The sequence below is a fragment of the Heteronotia binoei genome, chromosome 18 (assembly GCF_032191835.1).
Source record: "Heteronotia binoei isolate CCM8104 ecotype False Entrance Well chromosome 18, APGP_CSIRO_Hbin_v1, whole genome shotgun sequence".
NCBI lineage: Eukaryota > Metazoa > Chordata > Lepidosauria > Squamata > Gekkonidae > Heteronotia > Heteronotia binoei.
Window position 1 is genome coordinate 36,446,832 of NC_083240.1, and position 15,792 is coordinate 36,462,623.

The 15,792-nt window shown below is 48.1% G+C and overlaps 1 protein-coding gene across 1 annotated transcript in view; it reads left to right on the forward strand.

Moving 5' to 3' along the window:
• EFCAB5 (EF-hand calcium binding domain 5) overlaps window positions 1–15,792 on the forward strand; it is a 60,204-nt gene that overhangs the window by 25,929 nt on the left and 18,483 nt on the right. Inside the window, exons 7-12 of the mRNA XM_060258967.1 lie at window positions 207–926; window positions 4,928–5,008; window positions 5,125–5,217; window positions 7,271–7,485; window positions 10,224–10,380; window positions 14,936–15,225. Of these exons, the coding sequence (XP_060114950.1) occupies window positions 207–926; window positions 4,928–5,008; window positions 5,125–5,217; window positions 7,271–7,485; window positions 10,224–10,380; window positions 14,936–15,225 (1,556 nt within the window). The remainder of the gene's footprint in view (window positions 1–206; window positions 927–4,927; window positions 5,009–5,124; window positions 5,218–7,270; window positions 7,486–10,223; window positions 10,381–14,935; window positions 15,226–15,792) is intronic.

Here is a 15,792-nt window from a genome sequence, read left to right on the forward strand (position 1 = left end):
CGCAGCAGGGATTTGGATCCCACTGCCCATTGTTCCCTAGTCCCCAAGCTCAGACCGAAAGGCTCCAACCAGCCAGGCTGGAACACAGGAAATATACACATACACAACAGCACCCTTCATTGTTGTTGTTGTTTTTTTGTTAGTGGTCAATTTTCTGCGTTGGTAGCATCAGGGCATATGAACAGCCTTTCGTTTTCTCCCAACAGGGCCTGTTGTTGAACTGGATGACATAGATCTCCTTGAGTTTTGGGGAGACATGGAAGATGACGGGCACACCCCTTCAGCACAGAGCCTTCTGTTAAAATACTCTCATCTTGACATTTCCGAAAAAGCCTTAGTCCTCGGTCAGATCTTAAAAAATATACTGTCTGAGGACACACTGGCCGTGCCTGGTATAGGAGACACCGCAGAGGTGCCCAGAGATGTTAGCCAAGAGGAAGTCATTTTGGAGCAGCATGTCAGTTTAGCAGAGATGAATGCTGTTCAGATAACAGCTTCAGAAGAACAGGCTGCAGGAGGTCAGAAGGAACAAGATCCAACCGCTGTCGCTGGGACATCGGCTGCCGCTAAGGATCCTTTTATTGAAGCCGTGAAGGTGGGATTGGACATATGGGAGAGTAATGGGAACGTGAGGCCAGAAGATCCTGCCGCCACATCTGAAGGTGAAGCCGCAGCGATGCTGGAACAGACATCAAAGGAAAATGATCCGAGCTCTGTCAAACAGATGAGCCCAGAGGAACCTGATATTGCTGCAAAGACAAGCGCCGCTGAGCCAGCGTCGAGCCTGGGAGAGGAGACCACAGGCCCTGATAAGGACACTGATGCAGACGTGGGTCACGAGCACCTGGGCGAGAGTACAGAGGATCAGCCAACCGTGGGCACTGGCGAGCCGCTGGCAGAGGCTACCACAGAAGTCCAAGCCTCAGGTAAGGCTTGCATCGCCAAGTGCTGGGTTTGCAAGCTGGATCCATGAAAACGGCTTACTTCAGGCCGTGCTACCTGAAGTCACTAAATTATAGCCTGGAGAACAGAGGACCGTAAGGCTTCAGTGTGCTTGGTTCCCAGCCGTGTCTGTAATACTGCGAGGAATCCTGGGGGCGCGGCAGTGGCATGGCACACGGCTGCCTCTCTGGTGCCTCTTCTGGCCCCTGATGCACCAGGTAAGCTACTTGGGTTGTTTCTGATGTGTGGACAGCCCATAATATCAATACTGGAATCAGTTTAAAGAGGTATCTCCAGGTGTGCCGCACTGAACTTGCCAAACTTGTTTTGGTTTGAACTTGTGCCCTTTGCAAGGGGTGGGGTGAAAAATTCAAGAGCCAAACAAGTTCACGCAGCTGGAAGGAGCCGGAAGTGCCTCCATTCAGAGCTTCTGGGTTCCAGGAGGCGGATGAATCCTGGCAGGCTGTCTTCACTGTGAGCCATGAACAAATCCTATAAGAACCATCGAATTCCGGCTAGATTCTTCTTTAATCTCTGTTTTGGAGTCAGCAGCTAGTCAAACTAGCTGTACGTGGTTTCTACATGTATGTTCCATTCCTTATCTGAATTCCCATTTATCACATTTTCTCCCCGATCAGATTTTGTCAGGGAGCGTTTTGTGGATTCTGCCTGCCGGGCTTCCTTTTGTTAAGATCTTCTTGTTGCGAAGGCAGAAGATTCCAGCCGAAGAGCAAGCCTCAGCCAGCCCTGGCAGGCTTTTCACTAGTCTTGCTTCTTGCCCTCATGTGCTACAAGTGATCAGTCCACATCCCCAAAAATGGCAGTCTCCTTTTCCCGACAGCCTTTTCCCTATCAAAAGTTAGGCCCCCAAGACTGATGCAAAAAATGCAGCTTCCAGCTTCAGTGGAGACCTTCCTGCTACGTGATGCTTCTTCGTGCGTCTAATTACTTGCAGATTCACACAAGACAATGTGCAAAACTGTCACGTTCTCTTGTGGTCTTTTTTAGGCTGGATGTTAAAAACAACAACTTGGTACCTTCCATTCTTTGCTTTTTCATTCAAGAAAGCGAAAGATGCATACCTACTCAGTTTTTCACATAGAATGACTCAGTCTTTAATCATGCCCTGAAGCGTCTCTCCTCTCTTAACATCAAATCTGATTAAGAGCTCTGGAGAACTTGAAAGCTTGCACACCGTTTTAAGTCACTTCTGGTTGTTCGTAATACAGGTCAGCACATGGCTTTTGTTCCTGCATTTTCCTTTGGACCATCACATCTATCTGCAACCTGATTTTTGTACACTCTTGAAGAGGGCTATTTTTTTAAAGAAACAGTCCAGCAGGAACTCATTTGCATATTAGGCCACATCCCCTGACATCACCATTGTTTCACACAGGACTTTTTTTGTAGAGAAAGCCCAGCAGGAGATCATTTGCTTATTAGGCCACCACACCCTGGTGCCAAGCCAGCCAGAACTGCATTCCTGTGCATTCCTGCTCCAGAAAAGCCCTGCTCTTGAAAAATGAGCAGTTGGTTGGCAGACTTTCTAGCCTCAGAAGAGGCGGAAGAGGAGGAGGAGGATGCCTTCACCCCATCCCTCTCTTTCTCCAGCTAGTTACCTCTCCCATGGCTTCTTGGGATTGGATTGCCCATTCCACTCTGGGCTTGGCTAGGCTGATAAAGAACTTCCTAGGGGAGGGCTAACCCCAGCTTCCTCCAATGTCTTCTGTTTTTTGGGGGGTGGGGCTGGGAGTGAAGGAAATCTGGGCCAGTAGCATTCCTGACTAGGCTCTCCTTTCTACTGCCCCATCTTCAAGTGGCTGCTCTGCCGGCCTGCACCAGCCTCAGCTGCAGCTGGTCTCCTTCTCTGTTATGTCCCCACCAGGTGCAGCCTACTGCCTGAGCCTGCCAGGCTCTTGCGCTGATGTTGGAGCTTTTCTGGGCATGGCTTCTCACTTGTTCCCTTCCCTTCCCTTCCCTTCCCTACGGCCTCTGGCTGGTCTGCCTGTCTCAGCTGTGCCTGGGAGAGGCATCACTTCTGTAGCAGTGAGTCTGCGGGGCCATCTCCACTCCCCAGACACACCATTCGTCGTAGGTGTGAACATTGTTTGGCTCTGATTTCCTAGCAATAACGCCACTGGTTCCATTTTACTTTTTTTAAACATACCTGTGGATTCCAAGCCTCTATGCGTGTTTTCAAACATCTTGGCTGCATTCGTCTTGACTTCCAAATCACAGCAGGTCTTTTTGAACATCTACACATCATCATTCTCCAATCTTCAATTGCCCATTTTCCAAGTTTTCCGCTATGTCAAAGCCTTCTTTTCTCAAACCTGGTTCGGTCCAGTCTTTCTCGCAAGAGTGCAGTCCAAGCATATGAGCAAGCTGCCTGGATGTGGGGAGGCATGCATTTTAGAAAGTGCCACCCACATTGGTGCCATTTCCCTTTCCTCAGTCCTTGCAGTTGCCTCCTCCACCCCATGTCGCTGGAGAACTTTTTCTAAAAAAATCAAGAGTCGCTTTAGTGCTACAGTACGTTATATATAACAAGATACTGCCACAATTGACTAGTTCCTCTGAATTCATAGCCTTGGGGAAAAAATGGCAGCCAGCCCCAAGTGTTTGTGAGATTTCAAATTTGAATTAGGAGAGGCTGAAGGTTTAAGAGATGGAGGTTAATAAAAACACACCCTCACAGTCTTCCCACATTGAATGCCTGTGTTGAAGAACTGTGTACTGGCTGTTCCCAGATTTGGCTCTTATTTTTTCAGCTAAAACAAACAAAAAAAAATCACTGGGACAAAAAAATCCCAACTTCAAGTACAGGCTGATGCGCTCTGAACTTGCTGAGAGTGAGAGGGGGAAACGTCATGGCGTCATAGTGGACAGCTCAATGAAAGTGTCAAGCCAGTGTGCTGCAGCGACGAAAAAGGCAAACTCTTTTTGGGATTATTAGGAAAGGGCTGGAGAATCAAGCAGCTGATATTGTAACGCCCCTTTGGCTTTGGATTTCTGGGCTGTGAACTCCAGATATACCCATAAGATCCGTTCCCAAGCCCTCTGTTAAATGGCCCATTTCCTCCTGAATATTGCAGCAAAGAGGGAATCTGGACTCATAATTTAAGAAAAGAGGATTTAATCCTTATGAGTGAGTTAGATGAAATTAGGGCCCCAAGAATGCAGACTGAAGTTATCATATAGCAGGAGTTGTCTACAAGGATTCCCCCTTCATTTCCAGCAGGGACATCACACACTCACATCCTTCTTTTTGAGAGGCTGCAAAAACTGCTGCTGGGTTTGCCAAAGGGCGTCTGTATTTTTCTGGATTGTTCACATCACTGGCCTCAGTTACCCTGCCTCGCTCAGTAGTAATGCTGTGGGCTATGGGAGGCTGGCTGAGCCCCCTTCCCACTTACCCCACAAGCCCCTGTCTTAGGTAAGTGAAGAGCGGGCAAATTAGACAGGATGTCTTGGGTCTGGTGAAGGGAACAAAGGATGGAGAATCCAAGGAGAACTGGAAAATGGAAGCCAACAAAAGGTTCATCCTTTCAAATGGGGGAGCCTGACAAAGGCTGAAGTCAGAAGGCAAGGAATTAACTTGAAGCCCAAACCCAGTTTTCTGGAAGCCCCACTAAAGGGAAAAAAATAAAAAGGCCACGAGCCTAATGTCACTACCCTCCTGAGCATGTTGTACGGCCTGTACAATGGACAAATAGGAGCTCTGCCAGTGGTCAGAACAACCACGCAGTAAAATTTTAAGTTGTCCATTATGTGATCAGGGAGGGAGGATATAGGCTGCTGTGCAGAAGAACTGGTGAAGGGGGGGCATTGGCTTCAGGTGCCGAAGAAGTCTTCCACAGTTCCAATGGGCAGCAAGACTAGCCCTGGTCGAGATCAAGCTAGTGGCTTCAGCTTCTCAGGTTGCATGGAGATTTGGTGGCTAGTTCTTACTTCCTTCCTGCTCATGTCTGATTTCTCTTTTCAGGCCCATCCTCAGAGCCCACAGGGGAAGCCAGCAAGTCATTTGAAACGGCACCTCAGCTGATCTATGGACTGCCGTGGTCAGGTGATGGCACTCATCAGCATTCTTGAACATCCGGGTGCTGCAGTTCACAAGTTTGCTGAAGCAGAACAGACACACTGTCTAATCAGCAGTTTCCTTTTTGTCCCCCCCCCCAACAGGTGATTTTGAGACTGGCAACCTGGCTTTCATTTACAGCGACTACGGCAAGGAAATCCGGGAAGACTGGAACAACGAAGACTCCAGGTTTTCAGGTACAGTATTTCATCGGAGCCCCATAAGCTCAAGAGGCTTCATTTACAGTGGCCTTTTGTAGGAATTTCCCTGCAATTCATTTCTGCGATAGAAAGGACTCCTTCGTGTGCAGATCAGAGCCCTGTGCTGGCTGCTTGTTTCCGGGCCTCATCTTGTCATAACTATTGAAGTAAGACAGGATTGCTATTTTCATCACGGGAGCAGCTTGCGACTGCACTCCTGCGAACGGGAAACAATCATAGCAGCAGAATCCCCCATGTACTCTGATGGAAAGAGCAGCATTGGGTATTAATGAGAAGCCTTATGAGGTTCCACCTGAGCATAATTAGTAGCTCTATGCACCTCAGCAGCTCTGTATACTTTTGCTGGGATGCAAAGCACCTCTTTCCACACTTTCTTTAGAACTGTAAAGCCCGTTCTTCCCCTCCTCCACTGTTTCCCCCACAGCAGGATAGCAAGGCAGCCAAAGAGACGGGGCCTCAGTCAAGTATGAGGACAGAAGATGATGATATTGGAATTACTATATCCCGCTCTTCACTCTGAATCTGAGGGTGGTAAAGCTGCAGTACTGCAGTCAGAGCCCTCTGCTCGCGACCTGAGTTCGATCTCAGCGAAAGCTGGATTCAGGTAGCCGGCTCGAGGTTGACTCAGCCTTCCATCCTTCCGAGGTCGGTCAAATGAGTCCCCAGCTTGCTGGGGGGAAAGTGTAGATGACTGGGAAAGGCAATGGCAAACCACCCCGTAAAAAGTCTGCCGTGAAAACGTTGTGAAAGCAACATCACCCCAGAGTTGGAAACGACTGGTGCTTGCACAGAGCACTACCTTTGCCTTTTATCCCGAGGCAAAGAAACCCGATACAGTCAGGTCCATTTTAGAGGGATCAGACAGCCACTGTTGAAGCGGCAGGATCCCAGCAGCTGTCGGTGGTTGCGTGTTCACACAGCTAGCACAGTTCAAGTACTCACCGCTGCTGAAAGAGTGTTTTTTTTTTTAGTCCCCTGTGTGCACGCTCATGCAGGGAAGAGCAGAAGCACACCTCTGAGAGGGCCTCATAAAAAAAAAAAACTGGCGGCACTGCAAACAGCTTGGCGCGATCACACAGCTCTTCCCCTCCATGAGTCGCACCAGGGCATTCAGACAGCTGGCGATCGTGCGAGCTGAATGTGACTCAGGGGGATGATACCGGGAAGATCCAGGTAGCGTTTAAATGCAGTTGGAAGCCGTCCAGGGATGGGATGGGAGCGGGTTGGGCTCGGAGGGCAGATGTGATCGTGTGAACGTGCGCATTCCTCGGTCAGGCCCTGTCTCTTTGCCAAGTCTCTTGTGTGAAACCACCTTCAGAGTCTCAGAGCGGCTCACAATCTCCTTTATCTTCCTCCCCCATAACAAACACCCTGTGAGGTAGGTGAGGCTGAGAGAGCTCTCCCAGAAGCTGCCCTTTCAAAGACAAGCTCTGCAAGAGTCATGGCTGACCCGAGGCCATTCCAGCAGCTGCAAGTGGAGGAGTGCAAGTAGGGTTCTCCCAGATAAAAGTTCGCACACTTAACCACTACACCAAACTGGTCGAGGATTTTAATGAACCTGTAGGATCAGAACCTGAACATCAAAATGTCAGTGGTAATGGTCACATTTCTGCCATTGTTTTTCTATCCAACTTCCCCCCCCCCCCCAATGTTCACACTCATGGGTCCTCTGCTTAGTGGCTTTGGTTGCAAAAACAGAAGCGGTGGGTATTCCGGAGAATGGGATTTGACGCAGCAACGCTGGCCTGCAAAGCATTTAGCCTGTAACCCTGCAACGGATCCCATGTTTCTCTACTGATCTATAGCCCAGGCCATAGCTATTGCACCATTCTGTGGAATATCAATCTGGAAACAGTAACGAAGGGAGAGAATTCCTTAGAACTTTTTGCTCTGTCAATATTAAGCAAACAGTTCTGCTCATTCCTTGTTAGGGTCTCTTGTTAGGGCCTAAAAAACACTCCCACCTCCCACGCTTAGTATACAACATGCTTTGATTTTTCTTCTCTGCCCCTTCCCCGCCCCATTTTAGGCTTGCGTATGAACATGATTGACATTCAGTGCCGTGGTCCCCCTTCTTCCACAAGCGCTTTCGACAAGCACACCCTCAACCTGCCACAGTTTGTGCAGCTCATGGAGACCTTCATTGGCGAGGACATTACTCTACGAGACCTAAAGAAGCTGGTGGAGTTTATGAAGCGAGGCTACGTGCTGCTGGAGAGAGAAAAAATCAGCCTGATGGAAAGAGTAAATATGAAGGCTTTGTGCTGGGGGGGTGGGGGGGGAGTCTCAAGGCAGGACAACTATAGCCTGGCCACTGCTTATACAAAAGAGTGCAGTCTTTCAATTGATTAAAACAAAATAACACACACACACACCCATACTTAGCAGAAACTGGGTGGATCAAAGCCTGAATGGATGGGGAAAATCAAATCACAGATGCAAGACAAAACAAATTGATGGAATGGGGGGGCGGGGGGGGGGTCCAGCATGTAAACGTTTCCAATTATTCTTGCAGTAGTTGAAACAAATAAAGTAACGTTTGAACTAAAATCAATTAAAACACGCACATCGCTTAAACAACTATTTTCTTAGCGTCGGTCTTTTAAAAAATTTCAAAATCATGGCGAAACACTAAGGAGATGATGATTAAAAATATGAAGTACTAGTTCTCAACCGTCTTACTAACTGCAGTGTTCAATTTTTTATGTTTATTACACATGCTCATTAAGCATTTTAAAAATGGACTGCTACACAGAGAATGCTCATGAGGACTAAGACAATTCAACGTCAAAGATTTGTGCTTGTTGCCTCTTGAAATGGCTTTTGGAAATCCTTCACTCCAAATCAGGGAAAGTCTTTTTCAATATCCAAAGATACCCCTATTTTATTTAAAGCACAGGGGTGGAACTGGAGGAAGGGCCCCTTCTGACCCCTAAAAAAGTTATGCTAGGGATTGTGGGACCTCAGTGGGCAAAAACCAAATTGTGTGTGAGGGGGCTGCTATGAGGTGAGAAATCAGACAAGATTGTCTCTCCTCCTTTATGGGCCAATGGAAATAATCTCCAACCCTACAAATATAACCCCTCTCATTTTAAGAATGCAGCACATTAAATGCAAAATCTTTGTGCAAAATAACATAGTCAGTGTCCACTACAGACCCTGAAGTTTTAAGCCAGTGACAAAAAATCCAGGGCTTTCTTCATAAAATCCCTGTTAGGGAACTCTCAAAACAGCAAGCTTAGGTTATTTTCTTTAGAGGTTCATTCTATAAGCTGAGGAAGCGGCCCTGTGGCGCAGAGTGGTAAAGCAGCAGTACTGCAGTACTGTGGTCTGAACACTTTGCTCATGACCTGAGTTCTATTCGGCAGAAGATGGATTCAGGTAGCCGGCCCAAGGTTGACTCAACTTCCATCCTTCCGAGGTCGGTCAAATGTGTACCCAGCTTGCTTGGGGGGGGGGGAGTGTAAAGACTGGGGAAGGCAATGGCAAACAAAAAGTCTGCCGTGAAAACGTTGTGAAAGCAACGTCACCCCAGAGTCGGAAACGACTGATGCTTGCACAGGGGACCTTTCCCTTTCCTATAAGCTGAATATCTGACTCATCAGCTGCTTTTTTTCTCAGAAAGAAGAATGTTTTTAGAAAACAGTGACAAAATATTGCCTACGCATACGTGTTTTAATTTTGTTTGCTCTAGATTCAAACATTGTTTTATTTCTGCAAGCACACAGAAGATGCATTTTTAAAAGTTCTTTTAAAAACTGCTTCCACCTTTGGATTGATTTCCTTCCCCTCTTCTGTGTCTATGGCGGAGTATAGCCTCCAGTCTTCACCGTGGGTCACCAGAGCTTCAGGTACAGCTAGAATGAGCAGAAGTGAGCAGTGACTCACGAAAGCGCAACCCCTGCCACAAATGTTAGTCTTTAAGGTGCTCCTGGACTTTCCTGCTGCTGTAGACAGATTAACACGGCTCCCCGTCTTGATCTGTTTTTATGGCTGAGGCGTAACACGTGGAAATGAGCAGCTGAAGGCAGCTGAAGCATTACCTGACGCAGCAGCAAATAACATCATCTAGTATTTGGCTGCAGATCAAACTGATATTTACGGGACAGGTAGAGGGACCAGTTTAAAAGCTGGCAGCAAAGCAGCCAAACACAAGGACTGCTGTGAAAACAAGGAAAGGACAATTAACAGGGCTGCCAACAACTTTGAGGGAGGGGAAAACTCTCACCTTCTAACAGAGGCTTCAGGTACGGGAATAGGTGAGGAGCAGCGTACCCTCTGCGGTGACCTGGCGTGAGCTAGCTCACAGATTTTTAACCTCCAGCTCACCCATTTTTGTCTTAGCTCAGGAAGGACGACCCAGAGCACACCAATGTATGCAGCGGCTCACAACTTTAGTACCAGTAGCTCACAAAGTAAGAATTTTTGCTCACAAGACTCTGCAGCTTAGAGGGAACGTTGGTAAGGAGGTAAATAGCATCCCATTAAGCCTGTCTCCAAAGGGCATGACATTCCCCACCCTGGTTGTTGGCAACCCCTACCTGCTAAGCACTGGCAGCAACACAAGGAGAAAAGAGCCACCGCCAGCCAGAATCATGAAGAAGCACACTGATTAACTTGTACTGGTTATCTCACTTCTCATTAAAAAATGTATGGTGGGAGGCTGAAAAACTTTTTAGTGTGACAGCATCCCAGTATCTGGAAAACTTAAAAAACCACCCTTGCAGGTGGCATTGAAGACTCCTCTGTGGACTGAGGACTAAACAGCTTGACGACTTTTCCTAATATTTGCAAGTGTCTAGTCAGACCCATCATGCCTCACACATATCCCATGTGCTTCTGCTGCCGCCTGCCTTCACACGTCTTCCAACTTTTTAAAACCACCATATTATCTTATTCCTGCTGCGAATAGTGTACTCCAGTCCCTAAAAATTACAGCGATCAGCAATCCATTCTCAGTTCCTTTCCTCTTCCTCTCTCAGGTTCGTCATGACGCTTTCTTGGCCCGCCAGCAACTTCTTTTGGCCTCCCTCTTTGAGAAGTGGGATAACGAAGGCTCCGGATTTCTTGACATGAAAGAGGTGGACGAGATCCTCGGTACCTTTAAGGAAGGAATGGAGAAGGAGGCCCTGGAGAAAGGTGAGGAGATGCACTCTCTAGCCCAGGGGTGGCCAAACTTGCTTAACGTAAGAGCCACATAGAATAAATGTCAGATGTGTGAGAGCCAGGAGGAAGGAAGGAAGGCAAATAGATGGGAGGGAGGGAGAGGTGGAAATAAAGCAACTTTAACTTTAAATGCATTCTCCACACTGCTAGCCGACTTGACTTGGAGAAGAGATTCAAAGAGAGAAATACTTTCTCCAAGTCAGCTGATGGGGCAGTGAGGGCTTCAGGAGCCACACAATATGTGTGAAAGAGCCACAATGTGGCTCCTGAGCCACCGTTTGGCCACCCCTGCGTCTAGCCCCCCCCCCCCCCCCCGCAGCAAGAGACCTTGGCTTGCTGGAAAGGTTTGTTTCCTTCAAAGGTTTCCTCATTATCTCACAAATATCACTGATGACAGACAAATCCCCCATTAAGCACAGATGCCTCACTTTGCATCTGTCTGTATCAATTGCTTGTGAACTACATATGGAGAATACCTGAACGCTTTTCTCTCTGCTCTTGAGTTCCCCACAAATCATGGTTGTACGTGATCCAAAAGGAAAGCCCAGTCATTTTCAGAACAGAAGAGAACGTGTGAAATAGGAATGTGGAATTTTTCTGCTTTTTTTTGGGTCCACCCTATTATTGTTATTATACATGTTTGGGTACTTTAGAAGAAAAAGATCTGAAAACCTGTAGAAGAGCTCCCCCTTGTGTGCAGAAGTATGCAAATCAGACTGTCAGTCCCCAAGGCTCAGTATTGTCTAGTGGCACCTAAGACCAACGAAGTTTAATTCTGGGTATAAGCTTTCACGTGCATGCACACAAAAGCTTATACCTAGAATTAAACTTTGCTGGTCCTAAAGGTGCAACTGCATTCAAATTTTGTTCTACTGCTTCAGACCGACACGGCTGCCTACCTGAATCTTTTGTCTATTAACTTTGACTGCAGCTCTCCTGGGGTTCAGATGACACAATTGTGGGTAGTGAACTATTCCTCCCATCAGGACAGGAAGCAGGGATAAAGCATAGCTGCCTGTGACCATAGGATGGGAGGCACTCTCTTCCTCTTCCTTTGGCAGTTTGAACCCTTCCGGAGCAGGAAACAAGGAGCCAACTCAAAAGAACCTGTAGCAGATCTGCAGGAAACGGAACCCCAAAGACATAAACAAGGCTAACTATAAGCAGAAGATTGTTAGCAGAAGGGAGGCACAATGGGAATAACTGAATGAGATGCCAGTCAGATGGCAGAGACCTGTAGGGAGGTCTTTAGTTCAGATGCGGGAGGGAACCTTTCATTATACCCCTCCAATGTTCCTTGGCTGGCAGTTATGATGACCTCCTGCGTAAGAAACAGCTGGGCAAGCACGCCTCCATGTCTCTGAGTAGAGTCACAGTGATGCCAATGTCTTTTCTCAGAGGTGGAGAGCATCCTATGCTTGGTGAGATGCCCAGAAGCAGCACGCCCACCCAGGAAGGGCTGACCGCCAAACACAAAGCTACAGCACCTGCTGCAACACCCTCTGCCCCAAGGAAAGGTCAGCTGAGGTGCCTGAACTACTGAACACAACAGACTGACACAGCTAACCCCTCTGCAGGGCTTTTTTGGTAGAAAAAGCCTCGCAGGAACTCATTTGCATGTTAGGCCACACTCTTTGATGTCACCATTGTCTCACAACAGGGCTTTTTGTAGAAAAAGCCCAGCAGAAATTCATTTGCATATTAGGCCACACCCCCTGCCACCAGCACGAGCCCCATGGCACAGAGTGTTAAAGCTGCAGTACTGCAGTCCTAAGCTCTGCTCACGACCTGAGTTGGATCCCCAGTGGAAGCTGGGTTTTCAGGTAGCCGTCTCAAGGTTGTCTCAGCCTTCCATCCTTCCGAGGTCAGTCAAATGAGTCCCCAGCTTGCTGAGGGGAAAGTGTAGATGACTGGGGAAGGCAATGGCAAACCACCCCATAAAAAAGTCTGCCGTGAAATGTTTTGAAAGCAACCTCACCCCAGAGTCGGAAACGACTGGTGCTTGCACAGGGGACCGTTCCTTTCTTTTTCCTGCCATCAAGCAGCCGGAATAGCGTTCCTGCTCAAAAAAAGCCCTGCCCTCTGCATTCTTCTTAGAGAGTCATGGAATGTTAGAAAGGATGCTGGAGGTCACTGAATGCCTGACAGATGTTCTGGAGACTTCCCTGGGGAGATGATAACCATCTGAATGAAAAACTTCAGGGTTTACATCTGAAAAGAATCTCACACAGGAGGCTTGAATAGCAATATGTAGCTCCAGCCTCCAGAGGGGATGTGACAGACCACAAGAAATTTTAAGGCTACCACACAAAGGAACCATTTCATATTAGAGCGCCTGGAGAGAAAGGAATGCTGGCACTCCCTGCGAGTTATTTGCTTGTCTCAGAAGATGGCTATGATCTTGGAATGGAAAGCTCCTTCCATCAACTTCCGGAGGCGGGACCTTACGCAAGCCCTTGGATAAGAAAGCCGTGCCTACTTTCAGCACTGGTCACAGGACAAAAAGCTAATTTCCCACAGGAAAAGAGTTAAATGGAGCGGGGGGGGGGGGAGACAAAATAGAAAGTATGGAGGAGAACCCTGCTGATGCAGGAGTCAGGAAGTTTGGGGTAACCAACAGAGACAGCTCTCCCCAGAAGAGTGAGCAAGCAAGCCATCAGGAAAGCTGGGCTTAAGTGGTTTCTCTCAGTCCCCAAGGTTAGTCGCTCTCAGATCCATTGTCTGTTCAGCCTGACTTCCTACAGAGTAGGGCAGGACATCCTCTGTCCATTGAGAAGAATGAACACTCACGGTGGGTACCAGCATTCCTTTCTTTCTCAGTGGAGGAGGACATCCTGCAGCAGGACTTCCAGCAGCAGGATACTAATCTCACCTGGAAGTTGGCTAAATAGACGAGGAGGAGGGATTAAGCTGCCTGCTTCTACTTCCTGCCCTACCCTGTCAAAGGAAGCTTCTGCAGAAGCAAACTGACCTATCTTCTAGTAATTGACAAAGGAGAGTTCAAAGGGCCACTTTCCTCTACTGATGCCCCAGTGCAGGGGGTGGCCGAGGTCACTGTTCCCTCTAAGCTGCAGTCTTATGAGCAAAAATTCTACTTTGTGAGCTACTGGCATTGAAGTTGTGAGCGACTGCATGAATTATTATGCTCTGGGGTGATCCTTCCTGAGCTAAGACAAAAACGTGTGAGCTGGAGGCTAAAAACCTGTGAGCTAGCTCACGCTAACTCAGCTTAGAGGAACACTGCTCCTGATATGGTGCCTGATATGTCCTGTATAATATGCCAGTGCTTGTAAATGCTGTTTTTAATGGCTAAAGCATGTGGTGTAAAATCAAAAGCACAACTCAGTCTCCTCATTGGTCTGTTCTCCTTCTCTAAAAACAATTTTTTTTTTATGATCCATATTATTGGCCTGATGCAAAGCCCCACGTATGACTTCATTAGAGTATTGCTTGGTAGCAAACTGAGAAGACATTTTCTGACTGTCCCTTAGGAAGATAAAGGAGATTTTGAGCCGCTCTGAGACTCTGAGATTTGGAGTGGAGGGCGGGATATAAATCCAATATCTTCTTCTTCCTCTCTCCATGGGCTGTCTTGCCTGGCCAACCTTATGCCAATCACCATCTTGACCTTCTCTGATCCACTCAGCTCCTTTCTCCTTCCCCATTTCCCCTACTTGTGGCCAGGCTTTAGCCCAGGGGTGCCCAAACTGGCTCAGGAGCCACATGTGGCTCTTTCACACGTATTGTGTGGCTCTAGAACCCCCCCCCCCCCCGTCAGCCAGCTTGAAGAAGACATTTCTGTCTTTAAATCACTTCTCCAAGCCAAACCAGCCAGCAGCTTGGAGAATGCATTTAAAGTTAAAGTTGCTTTCTTTTCCCCTCCTCCCTCCCACCATCTATTTGGCTGCCTTCCTTCCTTCTTTCATGTCTTGCAGCTCTCAAACATCAGACGTTCATGTCTTGTGGCTCTCAAATATCTGACACTTATTCTGTGTGGCTCTTATATGAAGCAAGTTTGGCCACCCCTGCTCTAGCCCCACCTGTGACCAGCCCCAAATTGCTCCTGGCTCCTCACCTGCCTTGGGGCTATTGAGGGGGCTGTAGGCCTGATCAAGGGACTCTCAAAGGGCGGCACCAACTTCCTGGGTGGCTGTATGGGAACTTGAGTCCTGTCCTCTGCCACCAGACGCTTTCTCCAGCTGATATTGCCTGCTGCCATTGACGACACTGGCGGTGAGGCTTCCTTTGACACAGGGTATGTTCCAGGTGGTGTCTCACCAGTCAGCCCCACCTCTGTCCTCATCTCCAGCAGCCATCGGGAGGTTCCTGTTAGCCCCAGACAACAGGCTGGATAGTCCAGCATCGTTTTGGGGTTCTTCAGTCCCAGGGGAATCTACACAGCATTCATGAGCAGGAGGAGGTATCGGCTCTGGACAGAAAAGTTTTAAAAATAAAAGATCTAAAAAGCCTAGTTGTGCTAGTTGCTTAGCCGCCTGGCTCCAGTTTTGATTTCTGCTGCCCCGTGTAGCTAAATTGCAGCTCCCCGTTCCCCAGTGGCATCCCAGTGGAGTGGTGAAGCTGTCTCAGAAAGACTTCCAAACCTACATGGATCTGGTCATCTCGGAGTTCACTGGCAACGAAGACGAGATCTTGGATAACATTGTGGAATTTCTCATGAGCAGCGTGGAGAAGCCTCACGTTGAGCGACTGCGGGGCTCTGCTCGGCGGAAGTGGCTGCACGCGATTCAGCACACGGCCAAGACCAACGGGGGGGAAATCGAACCCGTGTACCAAGCTGTCTTCAAGTCCCTGTGTCGGGTTGGTGTTTTGGCCACATATTAAATAGTTATTGGGGGGTTAATTGGAGGGGGGAGAAGGGGGCTAGACAAGTGTATAAAGCCAGATGCTTATGCCCATCACCTTGTGAAAAAATGAAGAAATTAGCTATTGCCTGAACCATTTCCATGACTGCTGATATGTTTTTGTACATGCACGTGCACAGTTTTGCATGTAATACCTACAGTAAAACCAATGTGGGCACATGAAACAACTGCCACATACTGAATCAGACCCTGGGTCCATTGGTCCATTAAGACTAATATTGTCTACTCTGGTAGCAGTTCTCCAGAGCCAGTTTGGTGTACTGGTTAAATGTGCGGACTCTTATATGGGAGAACCGGATTTGATTCCCCACTCCTCCACCTGCACCTGCTGGAATGGTCTTGGGTCGAGGTTGTCCTTGAAAGGGCAGTTTCTGTGAGAGATCTCTCAGCCTCACCCACCTCTCAGGGTGTCTGTTGTGGGGGAGGAAGATAAAGGAGACTGTGAGCCACTCTGAGATTCGGAGTGGAGGGCGGGATATAAATCCAATTTCTTCTTCTTCCC